General features: G+C 42.3%; 1 protein-coding gene across 1 annotated transcript; it reads left to right on the forward strand.

The window, feature by feature from the left end:
* The first annotated feature begins 780 nt into the window (after positions 1-780).
* pdcd4a (programmed cell death 4a) lies at positions 781-25,880 on the forward strand. The gene is made up of 11 exons (XM_056279940.1): positions 781-1,174; positions 6,728-7,030; positions 7,130-7,227; positions 11,392-11,505; positions 12,013-12,234; positions 12,746-12,843; positions 13,363-13,477; positions 15,404-15,511; positions 20,728-20,838; positions 21,035-21,174; positions 24,108-25,880. Exons 1-11 carry the CDS (start codon positions 1,129-1,131, stop codon positions 24,157-24,159), a joined length of 1,407 nt encoding a protein of 468 aa, XP_056135915.1. The 5' UTR covers positions 781-1,128; the 3' UTR covers positions 24,160-25,880.
* The last annotated feature ends 128 nt before the right edge of the window (positions 25,881-26,008 follow it).

Consider the following 26,008-nt stretch of genomic DNA (forward strand, 5'->3'; position numbering starts at 1 on the left):
TATGAACGATTTTGTTCCTAAGGTACCCACTTCTTGGTTTCATTGAATACACTTTAGTTAGTTTTTTTTAGGACTTTTGTGTGTGTGTGTGTGTGTGTGTGGGGGGGGGGTCGCTCGAGAAAGGGGGCCATAGTTTTTACATTCAAACATAATGGAATGGAAACACACAAAGACAAAACAGAGCACTCTTGTATGGGAGAAAACATACGTGTGCACCTTTTTTGTTGTGTTGTAGCATCGCTAGTCTATGTTAAGTACACAGAGAGCCACGAAACCGGGGTCAAATTCCGTGTATGTGGCAACGATGGCACATACACGGAATCTGAATGTAAAAACGGTGGCCCTCTTTCTATAGGGCCCATGTTTATTGGCTCTACATGGCCAATAAACATGATTCCGATTTTTTCCCTCTTCTTAGCTATGCACATGACATTATCCATTACCGTTAACCCAGCAGACTGGTAGAAATTTACTATGATATCTTCAACAGCGAATCACGAAGGATGAAACACCAACGTGCATGTAGGACTCAGTAAATAAGGAGCTGGAATAAGGTCTCAACTACGGCACACATACACTAACGCCTTTTGTTGTAAATACATGCACGACGTCGCCGTGCTTGGTTTGTTGGTCCGTGTGCTGATTGGACAGAGCAGACGGGTGCCTGCCCCTTCTCTTAACCACTCCCCGGCCGCGTTTCAACCACGTGACTCCGCATGGACGGCCCCTCCAAAGTTAAAAACAGACTTTGTTTATCGCGCAAGCTGCCTGCAGCTGAGATGTGCGACGTGTAGTTGGCTTTCATTGAGCTTGTCGCGTCTGAACGGGCTCTCTTCAGATATTCTCTGGAAAGGGGTCGATAGTGTCCTTTCGTTTGCAATTTGCATTTCAATAGTCCTTTACTATTGTTTCGACCTCACTATCTCAGCACGAAATTTGAATTTAAAAGCTGAGGAGGCCTGGAGTTTTTTTTTCTCCCCCCCAACGCGTGTATTTATTTTTAAAATAGTATTTAAATTAAAGTAGCGTTTAATGACTTAACTTTGCTCCGGGTTTCGTCAATCTGTAGTGATCTTGTCGGGTTGCACGGTTAGTTTTTAAGAGGGCGAACGAGCATTTGTGAACGCCATGGCGACCGAAGTGGAGACCTGGTCTAATGCTCAGCAACACGACGGTAAGTGAATCCGGAGAATTCATTGCAAACAGTCAAAGCAAATTGTTTTACTGCACGTGGACAAATAACAGGAGGGTGCCTCGTTCGTCCCGAATCGAGTTTAACGCTCATTCGGCTGTGTGCTCCGAACAGCCATTGTCCCTGTCGGGGATGGGCTGCAGCACCAGCCATACTCCACCATGTGCTCCAAAGCACACATACCCCCCTCGACCACTTGTGTAACCCGACTCGCCGGAGCATACGGTGCTCAATTTCACATCAAATGGTTCAGAGGCAATTGCAAATACTTAATTTCGCACTTCGTGCGCTACTCTGAGTTTAACGTTTAACCCTTTCAAGGCTCCTGATTGGTTGAAAGTCCAGCGCTGACTTCCGCGTCAGCAGCGAGGCGTCTGTGTGCATGTGTGTACGTTTGCAAGACGTCGAGACTTGGCAAAAAAACATGACAGATTGAGCGATTTAACGTAAATGCTTGGAGGAAGACAGCCATACACGCGTATTCTGTATTTACCGACAGGAGTTTTCTCTCCAACGTGCAAGCGTTTACTTTAAACGCGTGTTGTTGTGACGGGAACGTTGTTTTACCAAGAAGCTTGTTCGTATGAGGTGCTTGTCAAGATTTTTTCAGCGTCTGTTCGACGGATTTTGTGTGTCGACCACTGTGCACCGTTTACAGCCCGATATAAACAATAACACCCATCCCCAGCGTCTGTCGCGATGTTTTAAACGTTGCACGATTGCAAAAAAAAAAGTTTGTAACAACAGATTTCAAGAGACGTGCTTTACGAATGGCGTTCAGCACGACGGTGACGTCGAGATTTATAGCTTACTATAAGACCCAATAGGAGAGCCTTACGTAATCCCAATGTTTTTGTCTTTAAATATTACATAATAGAATTGTATTTAGTTCTTCACGTATGGCAAACAGTGACGGACTGGATGCTTCTATTGCAGATATTTGTGTTGGATGTTTGAGTCAAAATTGAAAATGTAGGGACGAATGTATCGAGTCTCCACCCCCCCCCCCCCGCTGAAAATATCTGTTTGTAAATACGTCTAATTGAGTCACACAGAATGCAAAAATGTCACATGGTGTGTCCGAGGCACTACAGTTGGTGTCCCTGTAATGTGATTAAACTGCCTCAGGTCAGTGTTGTGGAAAAATGTCCCAATACCCCTTTGCACAGATGAGCTTTTCATTATGAACTACACTGGCCTTCTCTCAAAGAAGGTCAGCCACGCTTGATCAACCAGCTCTGTTGATAAAATGGTCTCTCACTGTCAAAGACTCTATTGTGTCTGTACAAAGAGGGGGTCAAATGTTGTAGTTACGATTAAGGCTAGACAGATCACTGAGATCACAAAGCAGCATGGGAAATGACTAAATCCTAAAAATGGCTATCTGGACTTATCAATAAATGAAAAACAAATGGGAACAGCCTCTTTTTATCCCCCACCAGAATTGAAACCCCTTTTCATTTTTGCTCTCTGTTTGGCTCAAGAATTGTATGTTGTGTCACCGGTTTATCCTGAGATTGGTGGCACTGACTGACAATTGCAGTAAGATGATTTGACATGGGTGTGGGACATCCCATTTTAGGATACTTATGTAAATGTTGGTGTAAACATACTGTTGTATGCTTATTGCCATAAATGCCAAGCTACACTTATATTTAATCTTCACTCTTTTGCATACTGCCAACTGACTCCCCCACAGCTCCAATCCAGCTTACACTGATTTTAGATTTTTGTTGTGTAAGCAATGTTAAGTTATCTACCCACGATTATACACAAACTGTCATTCTGATTAGTATTGTATTCTCATTACATGCCATGTTTGACAATATTAGATTGTGAAATTTAGTATATTATTTATCTTTATCAATTTGCATATCTAGATTATTGAATTACAGATGAGTTTTTTTTCTTGTTTTATCCCTAAAATTTAATCTGTATTTTTCTAATCCACTGTAATCTCGGTTTAGTTTTGTTGCTGGTATGTACACACAGCATAAGCGTTGTACTATTTAATACATTGACATATTCTGATCAATGCTTATCCAGCAGTCTGTTGATGTCAACAGGTTCTACTTATTAGACACCACTGATATAGCCAATTTTTATATTTGTGTTTATACCTATTTCATACCTATTCATGTCATTATATTCGCAGTAGTTCAAATTTGTTTCCATGTCACTCAGTCTAACACATACATACACACTATCTTTGCACGTGGCTAAGACACCCAGCAAACTGCTGACAGATACATGTAGCATGAACATATTTGTGTCCATATGAAGTTCCACCATCTGAACCTTTTCTGTTATAAGCAATTCAAATCTGTGTCATGCAACTGACCTTGTATTGTATCTATGCAGTTACGCATGCTTAATCAGATAATCGCATAGTCAGAAATGGATAACTACTCTATTAACACATTTTGTTCTTGTGACTTGCCAGACTGTAGTCCTAGCCTTGTTTTATGTAGAGTAAGACCGCTTTGGTTTTGCTGCTTCTGTGACCACGTGGACTCACATTCACTGACAGTCTTTATTATCCCTATCTTAAATTGCACAGTGTCCATGCAAGAAGACTCTACAAAGTCCCATAGTAGTTCACCAGTTTCTTAGCTTGCCTTAATATTTTTATCAGGAATCACTGGGTGTGTGAAGTCCGTTTTGAGGACAAAATACAGAGTATATTTCTATGGTTTTTTTGTTTTGTCAGATGACCGAAACACCCGAGTTGGGCTTGTCTCGTTTCAGAAATAAAGAAGTTTTGCCCTTTAGGCTTTAAAAAAAATGGCAGTTTAATCTCCCTGAACAGTCCCTCACCACACCCCTTTCTCACCCCTAAAGCTAACCACAACAGGACCTTATTGGGGGCAGGGTGGATTTTACTTAGCCTGACATTTTTTTTTTTTGCTGTAGAGGACATCACGTTTGCATGGGCTTCTATTAATTACTCTGTAGATATCATGAGTACATTGTCACCTCACACCAGTCAGCCATTTACAGTTGTGAAAACTAGGTCAGTCTTTCAGAGAGCCCTTTAAAAACTTTGCTCTACTGACCCCCCTCCTACTCAGTGCGTGGCCATCCCAGTGTCTTTATACTGTATTGGCCGAGGGCTTTAACACACTCTGTGTAGCTGGCTGTGGTAAACTGACAGCAGCGGCAGAAGTCCTGTAGGTCTGCATAGAGGATGCAGAGCACAGCAACATCCTAGCAGGGGTTTTTTTTGTGTTTGTATTTAATAAATAATAAAAAAAAACTTGTATCCGCCCTTTTTTGTTTGACATTGGTGGTTTGGACATGGTGTGGTGTGAAAATGATTTTGTCTGTGTTTGTACTTAGACGCGATGAAAGGAAAAAGGAGAACGAGTGTCTCGTTGACTCGCTTGGCTGTACATTTGAAACTACATAGACTAAACACTTTCTGTCGTGTTAACTAGAAAGTTCAGCCGGGTAAAAGATGCCCAACGCTTTCTCAAAAAATCTCAGTTCCCTATGTTGGGCAGACGCTGTCTGTCCCCCCACAGATGTTCTGTCAAGATTCACACAGGAAATAAAAAAAAGACTTGTTGTTCCTTTTTTACCTGATGGCTACGCTGCCATTTTTTTTCCTGCTCACTTCGTAAACCTAAATTTGGCTGCAGCGCCAACATTTCCCTTCTGCTCTCTATTTTGCTGTTTCCAATTGGCTAGTTGTGTACTTGACACATTGCCAGTGCTTGGTTCCTGCAGCCTGTATGGCAGAGAGAAAAAAGGAGGAGCCAGTGGAGATGAAAACGTGGTCATCTGTTTTTAGATTTTGCAGGACAAGGGAGAAGTGCTACCTGTAGCATACTGGTGGAAATCCGTGATTTGTTGTTCTGTGGAAAAGGGAAGCCGCTTTCCTTTGTCACGCGTGCATGAGGCTGTACTCTTGGCCCTTTGCAAATGTGAAACATTTTATAGTCGAACTTTATCTCCCTTTTTGAGCTCAATTGAACGAAGGTCATCTTATGTGTTTCTTTGTTCATACTGAATATAGTGCAGTGCCATTACTGTGTTGTTGTTTTGTGTGTTTTTTGGTGTCTAAAAGAGTTGGCTTGGATAGTTTTCTCCTCTCCTCCCTCTCCCTGGTGATTATATGTCCTGTAATCTTCAGCGCTATAACTTTTCAAGCGGACATGTGGGCTTCCTTCCAGAGATGGGTCACATGGCTGGCTGTGGGTCCAGCACTGCCATATGTAGTCAGACCCACCCTAGCTGGTATGGACAGAGCACCAGAAGACACCAAAGAAGAGGAGGGGGGGGGGAGAAAAAAAAAAGGGTGTCAGCATTTCTCTACCATGTGCTCCTGTTTGTTCCCTCACTTCCTCCGTGCAAACACTTAACACTCCTAGTGGCGGTTGTTGTTGTTGTTATCAGCTTGCTGAACATTGCAAACACTTAACCTAGATAGTTTTATATATCCACAGGAAAGTAATGTTATTGGGCAACTTGACATTTAACTGTGCCCAAAATACTTGACTGAATTGAATGGCGGATGAGTGTCAGAGGGCTATAGAAGTATTTCTGCTGAAATGCTCTCTTTCTTTCTCTGCTGTCTTAGACGCTTGTGTGACATTTTGGCTGTTTACATCAAGCGAAACGTGTCCTCACAGTACGCACAAAATGCCATGTGATGGTAGCTGTAGTTTCACAATAAAGGTGGAGAAGTTAATGCACATAAAATGTGTTGTTTACATTCTGTTAAGATGAGCAGTAGCCTATTTTGTTAGCTAGGTTATCCGCACTGTTTTCTACTCCTTTTGCAAGTGTTTTAGTGGAGATTGTAATTTAAAGTGTGCACATTTAATTCTTGGGCTGCAGAAGCTTTGTATCTTCTAAGGACTACTAACTGAATTATCGCTCTCTTATCAGCAGAATGCGTCATTTGAATGCAGATTTTTTTTCCTGCCTCACAGACCGCATTTTACCACCCGTTGCACTTTTTGACTTCGTTTAACTATGACACTGATGGAGAGGCTCATGTAAGAATAGACTGATATTTCAGTTGTAACTTACTTCAGATTTATAGTGTATGAGAGCTGCAGCATAGATGTACAGTCAGCAGCAGTGTTTTCATCTTTACTCATAAGGTTGTAAAACATTGCATCATTCAGTACACACAACTGTTGATAAGGGTGTGCCTATCTCTCAAACATGTTTTTCTCCTTGGTCACATGATATTCTGGTATGAAACTTTAATTTATAGCCAGTAGTTAATGTTTTATTTCATTGCTATGTCCTGTGAAGGTGTGGTGTTGTTTTGATCACATCCTTTATTGCGATGTATTAATTTGATTATTTTGAGTACTTCATGCAAGTTGAGGTTTATTAGGGACCCTATACCCAAAATTGAATAATGTTACCATTTATGTGCCCATACTTTTTGGGAAGTGTTGTTGCACAGGAAATAAACAAGATTGATTTTGTTTACAGAAGCCAAATGTGCTGCAGAGACACACTGATAAAATTCATGTTGCACTAACAGCTCTGTTCAAACCTTCCCCCTAATCTCAGGGGTGTTCTCCTTCGATGAAAACGGAGCGCAGGCAGGCCGTCCCTATGGTGAAGAAGACGACGGGTTGAACGAGGCAGAGGTCAACGGTAACTGGACGCCCCAGGAGAAGGCACTCCATGAGGCGCGGCTTAAAGCTAAAGCTAAGCGTAGATTGCGCAAGAACTCATCCCGCAACTCCACCAGCGACTCGATTTCTGAGAGCGGGGAGCTGGCTGGCGGTGACCCACACAGTCCCAAGGGTAAACTCAATGCCAGTGACCGCAAGTCTCGCACCGGCAAAGGCCGAGGTCTGCCCAAGAAGGGTAAGTTGTTACGTCCACCCCAGCCAAGTTAGTGGCATGACCTTTACTGTGTTATTTCATTTATTTTGCTTTATTTATTTATTTATTTTTATATTTCAGGTGGGGCAGGGGGTAAAGGGGTGTGGGGGGCTGCAGGAATGGTTTATGAGGTTGAGGAGCCTGATGCACGGGACCCTAACTATGATGAATCTGCTCAGGTAAGTGATTTCTGGAGAACATGTGTACAGGTTGGCAAGTGATTTGTGTGTGTCTTTGTGTTTGAATGACTGGGAATTGGTGTAACTTTCATGAATGATTCCTACTTTTAACACATGTTTTGTGCTGTAATTTTTTTTCTTTTGGTTTTTGAATTGTGTACCAAGGTATGATTGCCACAGCACCATGCATAGTCTCTCCCATAGCCATATTTAGGCCAGTCAGGCAGGATGAGACACTCTTGTAGACATTTGGTTAGTTGTTTTTCACAGAACTCAAAATAGTTTTTTATGAATCATGTCTTGACAAGTTTTTTTTTTTAACTTGCACAATCAATCTCTCATCCTAAACTGCAGTCTGAATGGAAAATTTTTTCCAATGGTGCACACAGGACACTAATAATGGATAAGTGAAAATAGTTTTTTTTTTTTAATTATTACATTGCTTGCTAAACTTCAGTTCTTTGTGCTTTTTTTTTAATATTATGTCAGTTGTCATAATTGAACAACAGTGAAACCAAAGTAGACATTATAGAATTAAATTCATCCCTGTGTACATCAAAAATCCTTTGCATAGCCAACAAAGTATTTCTTAAAGGTGCTACTGTGGCGGACACTAGGGACGCCACACTACGAGGGGAATAGCTAAAGAGTTCTTCCTGCATACTGTGCTCTTGCAAGAAGTGTAGGCAGCTTTCTTCAGTGTAGGCAAATATCGTCATCAGAAGACAGCGGTGATTGAAAAAGGCCAAAACAATTTTGCCTTATTGAAGCAAAGCCAATTAAAATTCTCCAAATTAATGTATGACACATTTTATTTCAGTTACAGACCACTAGACCACCACCATTCATTGGATTTTTTTCACCCAAGTGAGCTCACCCCGGGGCACATTGTGGGGGGTACTGTGAGAGTATGGGGTACCGGAGCAGTCGCTAAAAGCGATCCGGTCCTTGTCTAACCAAAGTGAGAGCTGTGTCTGCATTCTCAGCACAAAGTCAAACACGTTTTCAGTGGGTGTCGGACTCCGCCAAGGTTGTCCCTTGTCTCCAAATCTGTTTGTGATATTCATGGACAGGATCTCAAGGCGCAGCCAAGGTGAGGAGTGTGTCCGTTTTGGGAACCTCAGAATTGCATCTCTGCTCTTTGCAGATGATGTGGTTTTGTTGGCTTCATCAGAACGCGACCTACAGCGTGCACTGGGGCGGTTTTCAGCTGTATGTGAAATGGCCGGGATGAGAGTCAGCGCCTCCAAGTCTGAGACCATGGTTCTTCACCGGAAAATGGTGGATTGCTTCCTCCGGGTTGGGGATGAGTTGCTGCCTGAAGTGAAGGAGTTCAAATATCTCGGGGTCTTGTTCACAAGTGAGGGTAGGATGGAGCAGGAGATTGACCGGCAGATTGGTGCAGCATCAGCAGTAATGCGGACATGGTACGAGACCGTTGTGGTGAAGAGGGAGCAGACCCGGAAGGCAAAGCTCTCAATTTGCCAGTCAGTCTTTGTTCCAACCATCACCTATGGTCATGAGCTTTGGGTAGTGACCAAAAGGGTGAGATCATGGATACAAGTGGCTGAAATGAGTTTCCTCCGTAGAGTGTCTGGGCTCAGCCTTAGAGATAGGGTGAGGAGCTCGGACATCCGGAGGGAGCTCGGAGTAGAGCCGCTGCTTCTTCGCATCGAAAGGAGCCAGTTGAGATGGTTCGGGCATCTGATTAGGATGCCTCCTGGGTGCCTTCCTTTGGAAGTTTACCTGGCACGGCCAACTGGGAAGAGACCCTACATGTCCAATCTGGCCTGGGAATGCCTTGGGATCCCCCAGGAGGAGCTGAAGGACATTGCTGGGGAGAGGGATGTCTGGAGTGCCCTACCATGGAGAAGCGGTTGAAGATGAATAAATGAGCTCACCAGTAGAAAAGATGAACTTTGTATGCCAAGATTGGTTTCTCCCAGATTTCCTGTCTGTCCAGACCTGTTCACATACAAACAACAAGAATACACAAACAACAAGCATACACATACCCATCTTTTGCCTCCTCCCCCCAGAATTGTACTTGGCCAACTACCCCACTCTTCTGAGCCATCCCAGTCGCTGCTCCACCCCCTCTGCCGATCCAGGGAGGGCTGTAGACTACCACATGCTTCCTCCAATACATGTGGAGTCACCAGCCGCTTCTTGTCACCTGACAGTGAGGCGTTTCGTCAGGGGGATGTAGCGCGTGGGAGGATCATGGTATTCCTCCCAGTTCCCCCGCCCCCCCTGAACAGGCTCCCCAACTGACCAGAGGAGGCACTAGTGCAGCCACCAGGACACATACACATATGCGGCTTCCCACCCACAGACACAGCCAATTGTGTCTGTAGGTATGCTCGACCAAGCCGGAGGTAACACATGGATTCGAACTGGCGATCCCCATGTTGGTAGGCAACGGAATAGACCACTATGCTACCCGGACGCCTCTATACCCATCTTTTTCTAATGAATCATCCGTCTATTCCCAATTCTCTTGAAGAAAATGGCATTGTATTACATAACACAGATAATTTTCCTCCTGCAAGTGTGTTGCTCTAAATTGTGAAATATGTGTAAAGACTTGTGTTCAAGCATTTTTTTTTTAAAGCTCCGTTTGAATTGGCCATAAAAGCCTTTGTTTGCTCTGTTGGCAGTTATTAGATTCTTTAATGCCAAAGTTGACAGGAATTGGTGCAACTCTCATTTATCACAAGGCTACTCAGATTATCATTTGATCCAGTTGGCTCTGTCCCATCACAATCAAACATAATTTTCAATCTTAAACTCTCTTATCAGGCAACTCCTGAACATGATGCTGAAGACCAAGTACGTCTGTCTCCTGTTCTGGTCACCCTGACTCACCCCAGTGTGGGAACAGGGCTTCTGTCAAGGCAAATGCCCCAATTGATAAGCTTTAGAAAAACTCAGGCAAGCCAGTGGGATTTGGCCTTGAATATTGTAGAACCTACACTGAAATGGGATGGTGGGATGGTGATAATGGGGGTACTGGGTAACTGGGGCTGGTTGGCAAAGGAGTCATAGTCAGTGGCCCTGAAGGTGTAAATTAAATGTCCTTATAAATCCTCCCTCTCCATTGATTCTGTCTTGGTGACAATGTGTTTAACCTGCATTTATCATAGACTGGAATAATATTTTCTCCACAGAATGGAATGAAATGTGGGGTTGTGCTGAGGTGTTTTCTGGTAGAGGTGTTTGTGAATGGCTTGTCTGTACTCCCATAAGACAACTCCTTACAGTCTGGGATCAGTTTTCATCAGCGTATTGGGCTTCTGCCCACAATCCCTCTTCTCTCCAAGGATATATTGTTTTATTTTCCTGTGAACTCGAGCTTTTCAAGGCAGGTTAAAACAAAGGAGCTCCAACCTTTAGCCCCTTTAATTATGCAGCACGCCTTGGAGGAAATGGGCCAAAACACTCATTTTATTGTCTGTTGGTTTTGTTTTTCGCCAGCGTTGTTTATCTTTCATCACCGCCAAGTGTTTTGTGACGTTTTGCATGGTTTACTAACTTGAAAATTGGGTTGGACAGGTTTTGGCAGCTTCTTGACATTCACAATCACTTAACCTGAATCGTCCGTTATTTATATTCAGGAAAGTAGGAAAGCTCTGAAGGTGCCTTGGTAATTAATTATGATAATAATTAATTTTACTGGCATCACCTGTTGAAAATGGTGTTATAGGCTCTGCTTATACAATGATTACCTGCCAGTTCTAAAATATTGACTTTGTTACAGTCTTACAATAATAGACTTTTTCTTTGAGTAAGGTGTTTAATTTTAATTTGTTCATATCCAACTTAAGCCTCTGCTAAGGAGTAGATATCAGCTGGTCAGTACTGGCTCTGCATATCTATAAATGATCACATTGCATTGATTTATATACCAGGAACAAGTATTTACTGGAAAATCACAACTCGGACAAGCACGTCTCAAAAACTAAAGGAATGGGAAGGATTACTGTCATGATTATGTCCCAAAAGCTGGATTGAAGTGTTTCCACTTAATCATGAATGAGGGCATTTTTCTAGTCAAGTGTGTGTGTGTGTGTGTGTGTGTGTGTGTGTGTGTGTGTGTGTGTGTGTGTGTGTGCGTGCCCGCACGCGCGCATTTCTGACCAAAATGCATGCCTTCTTTTGAAGGGAGACACAGTATATGCCACGGTTGTGCCGGAGCTAGATGAGAGGGAATTGGAGAAAACGGTCAACCCCATTGTACAGGAGTACTTTGAACATGGGGACACAAAAGAAGTCCAGGTGAGTTATCCAACAAAACATCTCAAAGAAGTCAAATGCACAAATTCAAGGCTGAGGATAGATGCTTGCAAGACCTCCGTTGACTTGATAGTCACGTGTTCTTTTTCCAGGCTGGCTGCATATTAAATTCCCGTCCATTTTTATTTGTGAAGCAACAAAGATGTTACAAAAAGCGTTTTACGATTTCAAGTTCAATGTAAAATTGAACAATTCTGTGGTCAGCCCCCTCAAGGACCCCCTCGTACCATTTGTCCTGCTTCTCATTTCCTACTTCTCTACTTCCTTCTTGTCACTAGATTTAATGACCTTTTAGACCGCTTTGGCAACGTGGTGGTGCTGTTTACTTATTCACAGCAGTTTTCAAAAGCGACAAGCGACAGAACCAGGGACTTTTTCTGATCTTTAGGAGAATGGCCATATCACTGTTGATCCATCAGTATCATAACAGTATTTTTTAAGTTTAAGGGTGTCTTTAATTTTACCTCTTGTCGATAATCCCCTTTTTAGATGTTGCTAAAAGAGCTGAACCTGGGCCACCATAAATACGAGTTCTCATCCCTGGCGGTGTCCCTGTCCCTTGAAGGCAAGGCCAGCCACCGAGAGCTGACCTCCCGTCTGCTGTCTGATCTGTCAGGCAAGGTTTTGTCTCAGAGTGACATGGCTCGGGCATTCGATAAGATGCTCAAAGAGCTGCCAGACCTCATACTGGACACACCAGAAGCTCCACAGGTAGGTTGAATGGCAATGGAGGAAATTGTGTTCATTTAGATATGAAGTTAAAAATGTACACATTTAAAACTCCCTCAGCAAAGTGCGCTCAAACAGATGTCCATATACAGCAGTATCATCGTTTTGCTGTTCACATAAAACCTGAATGCTTAATGGTGGTGTTTATATATTTAGAGCTGTTCTCTGGAACGGCTCCCTTAAGTGTTTTGGAGAGTTGCACATTTTCGAGTGCCTGGGATACACAGTGGTCAAAATACTCAAGGCTAGTCTAGGCTGTTGAAGTGCAAGCAGACAGTTTACTACTGATGTGTCGATTTTTTTTTTATCCCGAATGCTCATCTTTTGCATGCATGTTATGCTCAGTGACAGGTAGTAATGATATAAATGGCAGCTACGGTGTATTTCTATCTACATAAACTGCCAATGCTGTCCATGTATTTCTGTAAAAAGAAATGAAATGTTGGCTAATGTCCTTAAAATTGTACGTCTTCCACTCTCTCATCTCGCCCAGATGTTAGGCCAATTTATTGCACGGGCAATAGCAGACCATGTCCTTCCCATGGCATTCCTGGACCGTTACAAGGGAAAGGTGGATTGTGAACATGCCAGGTAGGTCAAAAAAATGATGGTTGTTAGAAAAACCAAGTTAGAAGTGGTAGAAAATGACAAGCCGGCTTCAAATGCAGTTGTTTTAAAATCTTAAGGATTTGGGAAGGGTATGGTGAAGTCTTCTGCTTCGCCGAACACTGAGATAATAATTTTAAGAGTTCACTGATAAGAACGCACGTGTTGCTTGATGTCATCATAGGCAGCTGGTTATTTTCATTGTCTCTTCAATTAGTTGTTGGCTCAACAGAGCAATTACCCACAAGTCAGGGCACATTTTTCTTGCCCCCCCCTCCTGGCTGGAAAAAGTCATGCTGTCCTTTAAGAATGTCACCTTGCATAGCATTGTTCAGGGCTCAAAGGAGATGGTGCTTTTTTGTGGTACGGTTTGCTGTTATTCCTTCACGTAAACTGTGCCTCTTATGTTTTTGCATTGTAATATTGTTTTTGAGATTTGACCTGACTCATTTCTATAATTCAGTCACATTCTGAGTTATAATGTGGGTTGTGGTCTGTGTCCAGAGCGGCCTTGGACCGAGCTGCTGTGCTCCTCTCCATGAAGAAAGAAATAGTCAGGCTAGATAATGTGTGGGGTGTGGGTGGAGGCCTGAGACCTGTCAAGCATCTCATCAAAGAGGTAAGCTCCTGCCAAGAGGGCGGGATGTTGCACATTGAGCTGCGATAGCTGTTTGGCTGTCAAACAGTTGGATGCAGAAATATTTGCCTCATGTTTGATTGTGTTCATTAAGTTTTCAAAAAAACCTTATCAGCAAGACATATTGAACCTTGTAATTTGATCTCAACTGCTTTTTAACTGTTGATAAGAGTTTTAGTAGAGACTTGCCCCACTGCTCTGCTCTTATGTAACAAAAAGAGAAGGCAGAAATGCATGCTGGGTGAAGAGCAACAGGCCAGCCCTCTATCTCGCTGTGTCAGCATCCTCCCCCTTGAGAGGCTGGATCTGCACTGCCCAGGACAAAGGAGGGGCAAATACTGTAGATCACACACACCTAAGCCTCAAACTGAAACACACATACGCTGCCACACCTCTTAAGTATTCCTCTTGGAGTTAATGTGCAGTTTGCATGTGGGCACATAGGTACCTAGAAATTAAATTGCATATAATGTAAATTTGTAAAGTTATGCAACAATTATGTAGTTTTTGTGTTCATGTTTAGGAAGTGTAACATCGCCTCTTGCTTGCTCTGTCCTAGGAGGTTAGATAACACTCAATAGCCCACAAACTCTTGTCCAGTTTTGATTTCCTGTCCAGCCCGAGGCGGGACAGAACGGGCCTGCACTGAGCTGTAGTTGGCACAAGACCTCTTTCACCTCATTCTCACGCTCACTTTTTTTCACTGTGGTGAATAAACCAGTGATGGAAAGTATCAAAAATGATTTAAAATGATTTTTTTGTAGATAAATAGGATAATTCTATATTACAATGCTTATGAAATTCCAGTAAACATAGCTGGATGGGCAGCACTCATCTGTTGGCAAAGTTATCTTTACGTAGAGGAATTGATGAAACCAATGAGAATTTGCATCATATTTTAGGGAGAGCCTTCAAATTTTTTCAACTTCATATATTTGATGGAAATTAATATGGTTGTGACAGAAAACCTTTGCCCTGGTTTTAAAAATATAGGGGAAACATTAGGGTGTGTCAAAGGTGTGCTGCAGAGAGGACATTCAATTGGGACAATCATTGGGACTCTGTGCTGCATTGCCTGAAAACTGGAATGTGATATCAAGAGGTTTTTTTTACACACCTTTTGGAAATCGCTTATTCCTGCCATTGTATCCTATATTAGAGACTTCATGGCTTAAATTACAAATCCTCACTCATGCATGGTTCCCTATTCTCATTGAAGCATACAAGCAAAAGCAGTCTGCTCTCAAGGGGGAAGCTTAAACTTGGCTTAATTGATCCCCAGCTGATGGTTTGTGCTGCTGCTCCTGTACATCTGTATCTGTTTATCCATTTTCTACACTGGCCTGATGAATTCCAAAAGATATTGCATCCGACAAGTTTTATGAGCAGAAGCTCTCTTCCCAAGCCATAGTGTGCCCAAAACTATGCTGAATTTTATAATGGAAAAAAAAAAAAGTATTTGACCACAAAGCACATAGGTAACAGCTGTTTCAGCTCAGCTCGAACATCATTGGCCATGGAGTTTCTGCATGCAGAAATTGATGGATCCCCTAGTATTCATTTGTGACCAACTGCATGGGGAGATTTGCTCTGATTCATGTCTGCCTGAAAAATGCTCCTAGATTTAGGCCCTTTTTTTGTTATTGCGTGCACAAAGTTGATTGACAGCCAGAAAGTACAACCCTTCCCTTTTGAGCTTGTCTGTTTGGTTAGAAGGGCAAGGCTCGCTGGGAGACTTCAGAATGGAACATCTCTGCACTGCTGCTGCGCTGGTCTATGACACTGACTCACAAAATTTGAGTCAGTGTGTCCACATTAAGATACGTTTTGGAGCAAAATTCAAACAAAAGAAAATTGTACAGTGTAGTTTTAAGGCTGTGTGTGTGTGCGCATGCATCTCTGTTTCAGATGAACCTTCTGCTTAAGGAGTACCTGATATCGGGTGAGGTTTCGGAGGCAGAGCACTGTGTGAGGGACCTGGAAGTACCCCACTTCCATCATGAGTTGGTCTATGAGGTACACCTTAATCTTTCTCCTAAAGAGTCACATTTCCTTGGTGTAGTGTGTTACCTGCCACAGATGTACAGTATGTATTCTTAAACTTGTTTACCTCATGTCTATGATATGGACTATTTCTCATAGACTTGCAGAATGCAGGCTGAAGGACAAACAGTCCAAGACAGCTAAACCTGTATGGTCAAAATCTTGGATGCTCACATCTGTTGATCAAATCTCACCTTCATCAGTCAAACCTTTATTGCCATTACATATTTCCTAAAATTAAACATTGAACTTGCACTAATAAAAAAAAAAACAAACAAAAAAACCCCAACAACAACCATAAACATTGGTTTCTTTCCATGCTTTAAAATGGATGTATTAGTATAATTGGCTATAATGTGTAGTGGAGCGGCATCACACCCACCCTTTTATCATATATTGAGACAAAGTAGTGTGTGTGGGGAAGATGACGTAATGAGGGAAGAGAGATTTAAACCAAATACGTAGGATGCAAATAGGACAAAAAAAAGAAACCTAGAAACGGTAAAAACAAATTTCACTGAATTATTGAAGAAACCTGAATAAATCAGCAATTATTAAGTGAGTTGATGTGTCACAAAGCATAAAGGATTCTCAACCCTCGTCAAGACCATGGACTACGATGTGGTAGGCAAACAGATTAGTATGTTGGAAACTCGTGAGTCAACTCACTGGCCATGACTGCTGCCTATGAGGTGAATAATTTAACGATCAGCAAAGGAACAAATGTGCACTGTTTAGTGGTTTTGCAAATGAGTTAACCCGTTCCTCCTTTCAATTATCTCAAACTCACAGCTTCTGACCATAACACACACATCTCTTAATCTCTCAGCCAGCAAACTCTACTCCAAAACCCCTTTACTCTCACACACACACACACACACACACACACACACACACACACACACACACACACACACACACACACACACACCTGATCACTGCATCAGGTTTTTTGTTTTTTGGCAGATGCATTGCTAATTTTATTTATTGGTTACCTAACTGAAAAAGAATAATTTCTTTTGTGTACTTCTTTTTTTATGAACTGAAAAAAATTGAAAAGAAGTTGAAGGACTACTGAAATGCACTTGAAAGTAATAATTTAAACGCCTGTCGTTAGAAATGGCTAAAAGCGTATGGCTGGAACATTATAAGCCGTACTGTTACAGAAAATAGATAATGCAATGATATAGAGAAGATATAGATAATGCAAAACAAAAGGACAATACATTTTACTGATACAGAAATAAGAAAACTTAGAGTTGTATTTAGAGCACCGAAACATTCTCACAGCTAAATTAAACAACACAAACAAACAAATTATCAGCATGGAAATTGAGTTGGTTGTACATTTCAGTTCTAAGTTGGACATAGGTTGTGACTAGTGCACCATTGAGACTTAAGGCCTGTATTCCCCCCCCTTTTTTTTTCTCTTCAATTGCGTCCGGCCAACCACCCCACTCTCCTGAGCCATCCCAGTCGCTGCTGCACCCCTTCGGCCGATCCGGGGAGGGCTGCAGACTACCACATGCCTCCTCCGATACATATGGAGTCGCCAGTCACTTCTTTTCACCTGACAGTGGGGAGTTTTGCCAGGGGGACGTAGCGTGTGGGAGGATCACGATATTCCCCCTCCCCCCTGAACAGGCACCCCGACAGACCAGAGGAGGCGCTAGTGCAGCGACCAGGACACATACCCACATCCGGCTTCCTACCTGCAGACATGGCCAATTGTGTCTGTAGGGACGCCCAACCAAGCTTGAGGTAACACGGGGATTCGAACCGCCAATCCCCATGTTGGTAGGCAACGAAATAGACTGCTACACTACCCGGACACCCAGACTTGAGCCCTGTATGTGTTGTGCCTGGATGTAACTTGTGTCTAGTATGGAGCAGGCTTAAGTTGGATAGTCAGACTAGGATACATGGTAATGATAATGGGAAAAATAATGATCACACAACCAGAAAAGAAAAAACAATGATAGTGCGTCTTGTATACAGAATAAATAACGAAAGGGTGTTAAGATGAGAGTCGTCCATGATCTGAAAAACTCACTGGACATCTATTCGGACTGTGAGCTGATATGGCAGGCAAGCCCCATTTGAGTTAATTGAAGAGCTCGCCTCTCAACTACAGCATGTATTAGACAGATACGCTGCACTGTCACCCACCCTGAAGGTGCTGATTGCGTTCAGATTTTATGCAAATGGGGCCTTTGAAAATACCGTGGGAGATATGATAACTGTATGTTGGACAACAGCATGCTGGGTTATTGGTGTCCTTGGCTCTCCAGCGCTGCCTTAGACTCTATTCACGCTGAATCCAGCATCTTGCCGCAGGGTTGTGCGGAGGTATGGGCGCGCCACTACGTGGGCCATCGCAGCGATCATGGCAATCCGACCGAAGACACCCATGTACATGATTGGCCACCAAAAGTGTGACGTCAGTTTTGCATTCCGGCAAAAGTGTATTCTACTTCTACTTCTTAACGGACAGCCGCTGCATTTTTTGCTGAAACCCGGCGGTATGCTATACCCTCGTTCAAATGATTGGGAGGACTGGCATTTTTCACGCATTGCCGGATTCAGTGTGAATGCAGCCTTAGGCATTATATCCACCTACCTCCCCAAGAAGAAGCAGCAAAGACCAAGCAGGACTTCTGTTTAAAATCAGGACTACCTGGTATAGTTGGGTGTATTGACAGTACTCACGTTTGTCTCCAAGCCCCCTCTCACTATAAATACTTGTATGTATGTCAGTCATTCATACCTAGGGACAATTTAGTACGGCTGATTCACCTGGCCTACATGTCTTTGGACTGTAGGAGGAAACCAGAGCACCACAGAGGACGACCCCCCCCCCCGAGGTTGGACAACCCCGGGGCTCGAACCACCTTGCTGTGAGGTGTCCACGCTAACCACTGTACCACCGTGCTGCTGGCAGTATAAGTAAACTTGACTTGACTTATAAAACTAAAATGAGACTACGCCTATATTATGAAATAGTGTTGTTGCTTGTTAGGTTTCACTGCCTCCACAGTGAAATGTGAATGCGTCCTGTGTGTGTGTGTGTGTGTGTGTGTGTGTGTGTGTGTCTCTCTCGCTCTCGCTCTCGCTCTCGCTCTCTCTCTCTCTCTCTCTCTCTCTCTCTCTCTCTCTCTCTCTCTCATCATTGCTGCCACTGCAGTGCTGCACAACATTTATGTTCAAAAGAAAATCCCCCTTCCAAGATAAGGAGAAGTGGTGCTGGAAGCGAATGAGAACCCTATGGCTTCTGTCATCCCTGGAGATATTGGTGGATGAAATGTCCACAATCATGTCATAAACAATTTCTGGGACCTAGAACATGTATGTTGTAAAAGAATGCCTGACCAATGTCGATAAAATATTTTTAAAATGAACACTTACAATTTAGCATTGCTATTTCAAATGGTTTAATTTCGTTCTCATGTTTTTTTGTTTTTGTTTTTTTTGCATTTCATACACAGTCGATCTATAAACATAGGCAACAAAACGACAGTAAAAGCAATCTCATGCGTCAATAACTTAGTTCATTACAGTCTGGCTCTGAATTATATAAATATAAATTATAGACTTTTATTGTCTTAGGCCTATCCGATATAGAGCTGAATTTGGCCTAGAAATGTCACACATATTTCCTTACATCATGCACAAAACTATTAACATGAAATTGAGAAAGCAAATGTAAAACAAACAAAAAAATTGTTGTCACTAGAGAATGGTGAATGACACCATATCTTGTTCTGAGAAGTTGTCTCTGTACAAATGTCTCTCAAGAAGTTTAATTTCCAAGTTTAGCTTTTTCTTTTCGAGCACCAACTCCTCATGTTCTGCCTTGGGTTTGGCAGTCTTGGTCTCCACACAAAGAGTTTTCTTCTTCAACAAGGATGTGCTGCAGCTCGCAAAGTCCTTTCGTTTTGGGGGTGTGGGCATTGACCTATTTTGGGGTTCGTCCTGCATCGTTTAGGTTGTGGAGCATGCTGTGGGGCTTTCCTCTTCTCTGGGGAGGTCGTTGGAGTCCCTAATGTCACAACATTTTATTTTTAAGTTTGTCTGACTAGCACTTAATTGTAACAATGTAGGCCTAACTTATAGCTGTAGGATTGAAGTCATTGCTGAGGATAAAGTTGGTTTATTAATGACCTACCACTCGTACCTATAGCTGTCACATAATATCTGCGCTGCACTGGTGAACGTCCACTTCAATTAAGCTGACAGCTCTGAACTATCAATGTCATTCAATTCTGGAAAAGTGGAGGAATCTTCTCCAAAAATATCAACGATGATACTGCTGTATATGGACATTTTTAGTGCAGGACTTGCTCTTAAAAATCCGCCTGAATCCTTTTTGGCTTTCAATAAAAGATCTTTCCATTTCTTTCTGACCTCTTCAACTGTCTGCAGTCCGCCATCACATTTTTCATTGATTGCACTGGTGATCAATTTCCATACTGATAGTTGTTTTTTTTTTTCTGTCATTTAATTTAGTTGTGAGAATTGTTTCTGTGCTATGCATACAACTCTAGTAAGTTTTCTTATTTCTACATCAGTAAAATTTATTTTCCTTTTCTTTTGATTTACATTATCTATATCTTCCATACCTTGTTTGAAGGGGGAGGTTAAGAGTGCACGTTGGGGGTGTCTGGGTAACATAGCAGTCTATTCCATTGCCTACCAACATGGGGATCGATGGTTTGAATCCCCGTGTTACTTCCGGCTTGATCGGGCATCCCTACAGACACAATTGGCCGTGTCTGCGGGCTGGAAGTTGGATGTGGGTATGTGTCCTGGTCACTGCACTAGCACCTCCTCTGGTTGGAAAAGCGGCTGAAGATGAGATGAGATAAGATGAGATGAGATGAGATGGTGTGGCAACAATCATCGCTTCATGTGTATTCACGTAGGCAAGCATCATAAGACCGGGTGCAGCGACGACTATGGTCAGTCAGGCTTGGTGCACTCGGTATAATTTAAATTGCAGTGAAGACCGGCGTAAGAGTTAAGACGTACCTTTTTTACGCACATCTGGTGCACTTCGTTCCAAGAGCCCACATCAATATGAACTGTAATTTCTTCAAAAGTTGAAACAAAGTTTCTTCTTGTCTGTTTATATCGTCTTCTTTTTTTGTATTATTGAACATAACTCATTGTATCATTCATTGATCATTTAGGCCATAGTGATGGTGCTGGAGTCTAAAGGTGACACAGCCATTCATATGATGGTGAAGCTGCTGCAGGCCCTCTGGAAGACAGGCCTCATCACTGTGGATCAGATGAACAGGGTTAGTCTTTGTATATTAAGTTGCTATGGACTAATTGTTTTATTGAATGACCCTGGCCTGTCACTGTGGGGGAACAAAATCACACGAACTTAAATTGTTCATTTCTTAACAGAATGAGAATGTGTTCAGCCGATAATATAGTTGTAATTATCCAGCTTCACCCAATATCTGTTTTTGTGGACTGTTAACTGTGCAGGGTTTCCAGCGTGTCTATGATGAGCTCCCTGAGATCAGCCTCGATGTGCCACATGCCCACTCTATCATGGAGACTTTTGTGGACCTGTGCTACCAGGAGTCTGTTATCAACAAACAGCTGAGAGACGCCTGCCCTTCCAGGTTGGACCATGGCAAAAGATAATCAAAGAGTAAACTGCAGTTGGACCCATCTGCCAAAATTCAGCTCAATATTTGTCATTTCTACAGTTGGATTAAGGATATATTTCACTTATTTGTCAATGATATGCAATCCAGAATAGAACAGTCTGTAATGAAATTAGATCAAATTTAGCAAGGAATTTTCCCCTTTATGCAGCATAATGGTACGCTTAAGGATCTGGGGAAATGAAAATCCTTTTACTGATGGGTTTTAATACATTTTTGCATTCACAAATGGTCCAAAAATATTTAAAAATGAGTCTTGCAAAAGCGCAGAAAGGTCTAGGTTTCGAAGTTGGCTTGCTTTCCTCTTTGCTCATACATCGGATTTTCAGTGGGTGGGATTTCTCTGAGGACCGATAACTTGAATCCAAAAGGCAGTGGAACAATTTCCGTCAGTAATGTTGGTAAAGTACACCCTCTCTCTTTGGGCTTACTGTGGCCACACTTGTCTTGAGAAAGTGGCACCCAGACAAATCTTCTTTCAAAGGTTACACACAAGAGCACACTGTTTGCATTTACAAAAAAATAATAATAGACATTTGTATTGGATTTAATTTCTCGAGAGTCAGACATTTGTGCACAATAACTACCGTAGTGAGCATTTGTAGTGAACATTTTTATGAGGAGCATCTTCAACCAGTAGAAATGTGGCTTTGTTAAAAGGTTAAATCTGGATTCACTGGTGCAATCTCTTTATAGCAGATATTTTCTCTGTTGGCATTGACTGACACTTGCCACATAAGCGTCTTAGTGGAGGGAGATACAAGCTACTCTAAAGTGTGTAAAGAGACAAAATGCTACACATTTTACAATCATTGCCAGAAAATGCTAAGTAATGCTCATTAGTTTTACATGTATATGTGCATTAGCTAGTTTACAGCACAAAAACAATGCATAATGGGGTGGGGGAAAACTTTTGACATCGTTCGGACATCTTTTTGCCAGAGCGTTGACTGGGCGAGATGTCATCTGACTCCTCATCAACTTTAGGTTCAGCTCATACGGATCAGGCTTGTATACTGCCAATGTTACTGCTTTTTGCTGTTTTATGAGCTTTAGCTACAATTCCTGCCACAAGGGTGTGTGTGTGTGTGTGTGTGTGTGTGTGTGTGTGTGTGTGTGTGTGTGTGTGTGTGTGTGTGTGTGACCACTCACAGGTGAACCAACTAATGTTTATCATTTCAAAACAAGGGCACATGTCAAGGTTTGAGTAGAGTAAGCGAACAATCAGTTCTCGTAATCAACGTGTTGGAAGCAGGAGAAATGGGCAGGAGTAAAGACCTGAGCAACCCCCCCCTTTTTTTCCCCCTTCCAATTGTACCCGTCCAATTACCCCATTCTTCTGAGCGGTCCCGGTCACTGCTCCACCTCCTCTGCCGATCCGGGAAGGGCTGCAGACTACCACACGCTTCCTCCAATACATGTGGAGTCGCCAGCTGCTTCTTTTCACCTGACAGTGAGGAGTTTCACCAGGGCGACGTAGCGTGTGGGAGGATCATGCTATTCCTCTTACCCCTCCCCCCCGAACAGGCGCCCCAACTGACCAGAGGAGGCGCTAGTGCAGTGACCAGGACACATACCTACATCCGGCTTCGCACCCGCAGACACGGCCAATTGTGTATGTAGGGATGCCTGACCAAGCCGGAGGTAACACAGAGATTCAAGCCAACGAGCCCCATGTTGGTAGGCAACAGAATAGACCTCTACGCCAGCTGGACGCTCCCAGACCTCAGCAACTTTGACAAGTTCAAGGTGTTGCCCTGGCCTTCAAGTTCTCCAGCTCTCCATCCGATTGAGCATCTGTGGGATGTGCTGGACTGACAAGTCCAGTCTACGGTGGCTCCACCTCGTAACTTACAGGACTTTAAGGCTCTGCTGCTAATGTTTTGGTGCCAGATACCATGGGACACCTTCAGGGGTCTTGTGGAGTCCATGCCTCAGCGGATCAGCGCTGTTTTGGTGGCATATGGAGAACCAACAGCATATTAGGCATGTGGTCATAATGTTTTGGCTCATCTGTGTGTGTGTGTATCTCTCAATTGTTGCTTCTTGGGAATATAATCACTACTTCAGTGTGTATATATGCACTCTCAATTGTTGTTTCTTGCGAATATAATCACTACTTGAATCCAGTTTCTTGGGCCTTTAAAAGAAAATACAAGATCTTTTCTATCTTGCAGAATCCCTGTAGATTTCTTTAAACAGTTTGGGGGGGAAAATATTAACCCTATCTACACTATCTGGGCCATTCATGCTTCTTAGAGGACTAGTTCAAAAGCAAAATGTATTGTTTGTCCCTGAGGGCCACTTAATAAGGCTAATACAAAAGCCCTCTTTCATTGCTGGAAAGTTTGTGTGCAGCAGAGCCCAGGGGTTTCAAACCTTCACGCACATCAAGAAATCTCCTTGCTGTATTGGTGCTACCGATGTTATTGCCTGATAGCGCCAAGAAAATCAGTGTTGCCGTTTCTTAATATGGATTGTTTTGCTTCAGAGAGAATTTGTCTCTTGCCTGTCTCCTGCTTTTGAAATATACCTACCAGTTCAAATACAACCTATTTTGAGCCCCCCAAAAATGTATCCACTAGAAATGGTCCATAAAGAGACCATATAAATAAAATAATGGGAGGCAGCCTCATCATTCTAAGAAATACTGTGAAATTCAGTAGGAGCATTTTAAGAGGATAAATATGGGATAGAGGCAAATGTTTCCAGAGGGTTTGGACAGCGTGGAGAAATGGCCTTGTGAAATGGGTGTGAGCATTGTGGTTAAAGGGCCACACCCTTATAAACTTTTTTTTTCTAAATGGCAACCGTATTTGCCATTCTGACACATGCCAATTTGAATATTGTATCAAGCCTTACAAACTTTTTCTCATTTTTTTCTCCAGAGGGCGAAAACGCTTTGTCAGTGAGGGGGATGGTGGATTGATCAAGAACTAATCCAGAGGAGGATGAGGCGCAAGAGGTGGTGCAGGTTTTGGACCCTTCCCTCTAGTCCGGCCTGTGTTCCATAAACTGGGCGGACTGGTGGTCTTAACTTCCCTTGTTCTATGCCTAATTACACCATCATTATATACAGTTACATCTCTGCTCAAACACGCCAACATTGATGATAGGTGCGAGTTGACTGAGGAAAGGGCCAAGGCGTTTACTTCTTTTCTTATTTTTTTTCTTCTTCATTTTTTATTTTTGTAGTAATACTCTTGGCCCTCCTGGTCTCATTTTTCTGTACCTAGTTAGTCAGGAATGATTTAAACTGAAGCTTGGGAAGAAAGGAAGCTGGCTGTTTGTTTCTCTGGAAGATGAAATAAGGTGTTTTTGGTGCTCTTGTCTTGCTGTGCAACACCTTTCACTACATGTCTCTGTTTATACATTTCTTTTTTTTTTGCATGTAATACTTATAAAATTGAAAACTCAAAAGAAAAGTGGCAAACATAACTTGTCATTGTCAGCATATTATTGTCAGCTTAGTATCTTGGCTCAGTATGGACAATACTTTATTTTCCGCCATGAATTTCTCACTTCATATCTACTTTCAGACAATTGTGTTCTGGTTGTAGATTTTTTGGTCTTATGTGCCGTTTTTCTCTGCTCTTTGCCCTTGCATCAAAGCTAATTGTTCATCTGGTAAAGCACAGCAGTAACAAGAGTATTTCTGTTACCATTTGGGTGTTTATATGAATCTTGGTTCGTGTTTTGGAAGCCCTCTTCCCTTTTCTGAGAGTAAGAATGAATTGGGGCTAGTGTTAAAATGAGAAAAAAACAAAACAAAAACAAAAATTAAAAAAAAACCCAGAAGTCTTGAGGATTTTCATTTTTGATTGAATTTTCCAAGATACAGGGAACTACTGCCACACCATCATGGATCAGATCTTCACATGTGAAAGGTTTATGTGGTTCCTTTTAAATCATAAACGTTTACCAACGTTTCTTTAACCAGGAACTTGCTAAACGAGGAAAAATTGCTACCCCAGTTCTTATCTTACAGAAGAGAATATTGTTGTTCAGCTTTTCAACTGGCAATTGTGGATGAGTTTTGCATATTGACCAAAGAAAGGGATATGGTTAAGAATATATTACATTGATTAAAAAAAGACAACAAAACTAAGTGTCTATTCCTTGTTCATTCCAGCGGTGGAGTTATACATGATCAATCATAGCTGTATCAATTGTAGCCCTTTGTGTATGACTTGTTCCATTAATATTCAACGATCCAACTTCTATCTCAAACTTCAGTGACATATTTTAATAAAAGCAAATCGAGGCGTAAATGATTTGAAAGCAGACGAGTAGTTTCCAAGTTTCATTGACTTTTTCTATTGGTGGTTCCGTTTATTGGATACTTGACGTTTTAAAAAAACAGCTGTATGACCCCCAAATTTACTGATTTTGGACGTTCTGTTAAAAGCCTTAAAACGTTTCGTGACGTTTAATATTTTGCAGTTGTTAGAACCCACAGCACACATTTATGCATAGCTCGCTCATTTCAGTTTACGGGGCAAAGATCTTGATCAGATGCAACTTTTTTTTTTATATACACGGTAATTTGTATTTGTATTACCATATTGACCGAACACGCTCGGCTGAAACGTTTATTCAGCTATTTTTAACCGAGTCAACAACTCCATTTGAGACACTATGTTTCAATAAAACACAATATTTCTCCTTATCTTGTCAAATTGGAGTTTTTACTGATGTTTATTTTGTACGAAAGCGGCCAGGTACTCCTCAACATGTCCGCAATCGCCTCACATGTGTAGTGGCACGTCAGTGGAAACGTGGAGTAACC

This window comes from Lampris incognitus, chromosome 5 (assembly GCF_029633865.1).
Source record: "Lampris incognitus isolate fLamInc1 chromosome 5, fLamInc1.hap2, whole genome shotgun sequence".
Lineage (NCBI taxonomy): Eukaryota > Metazoa > Chordata > Actinopteri > Lampriformes > Lampridae > Lampris > Lampris incognitus.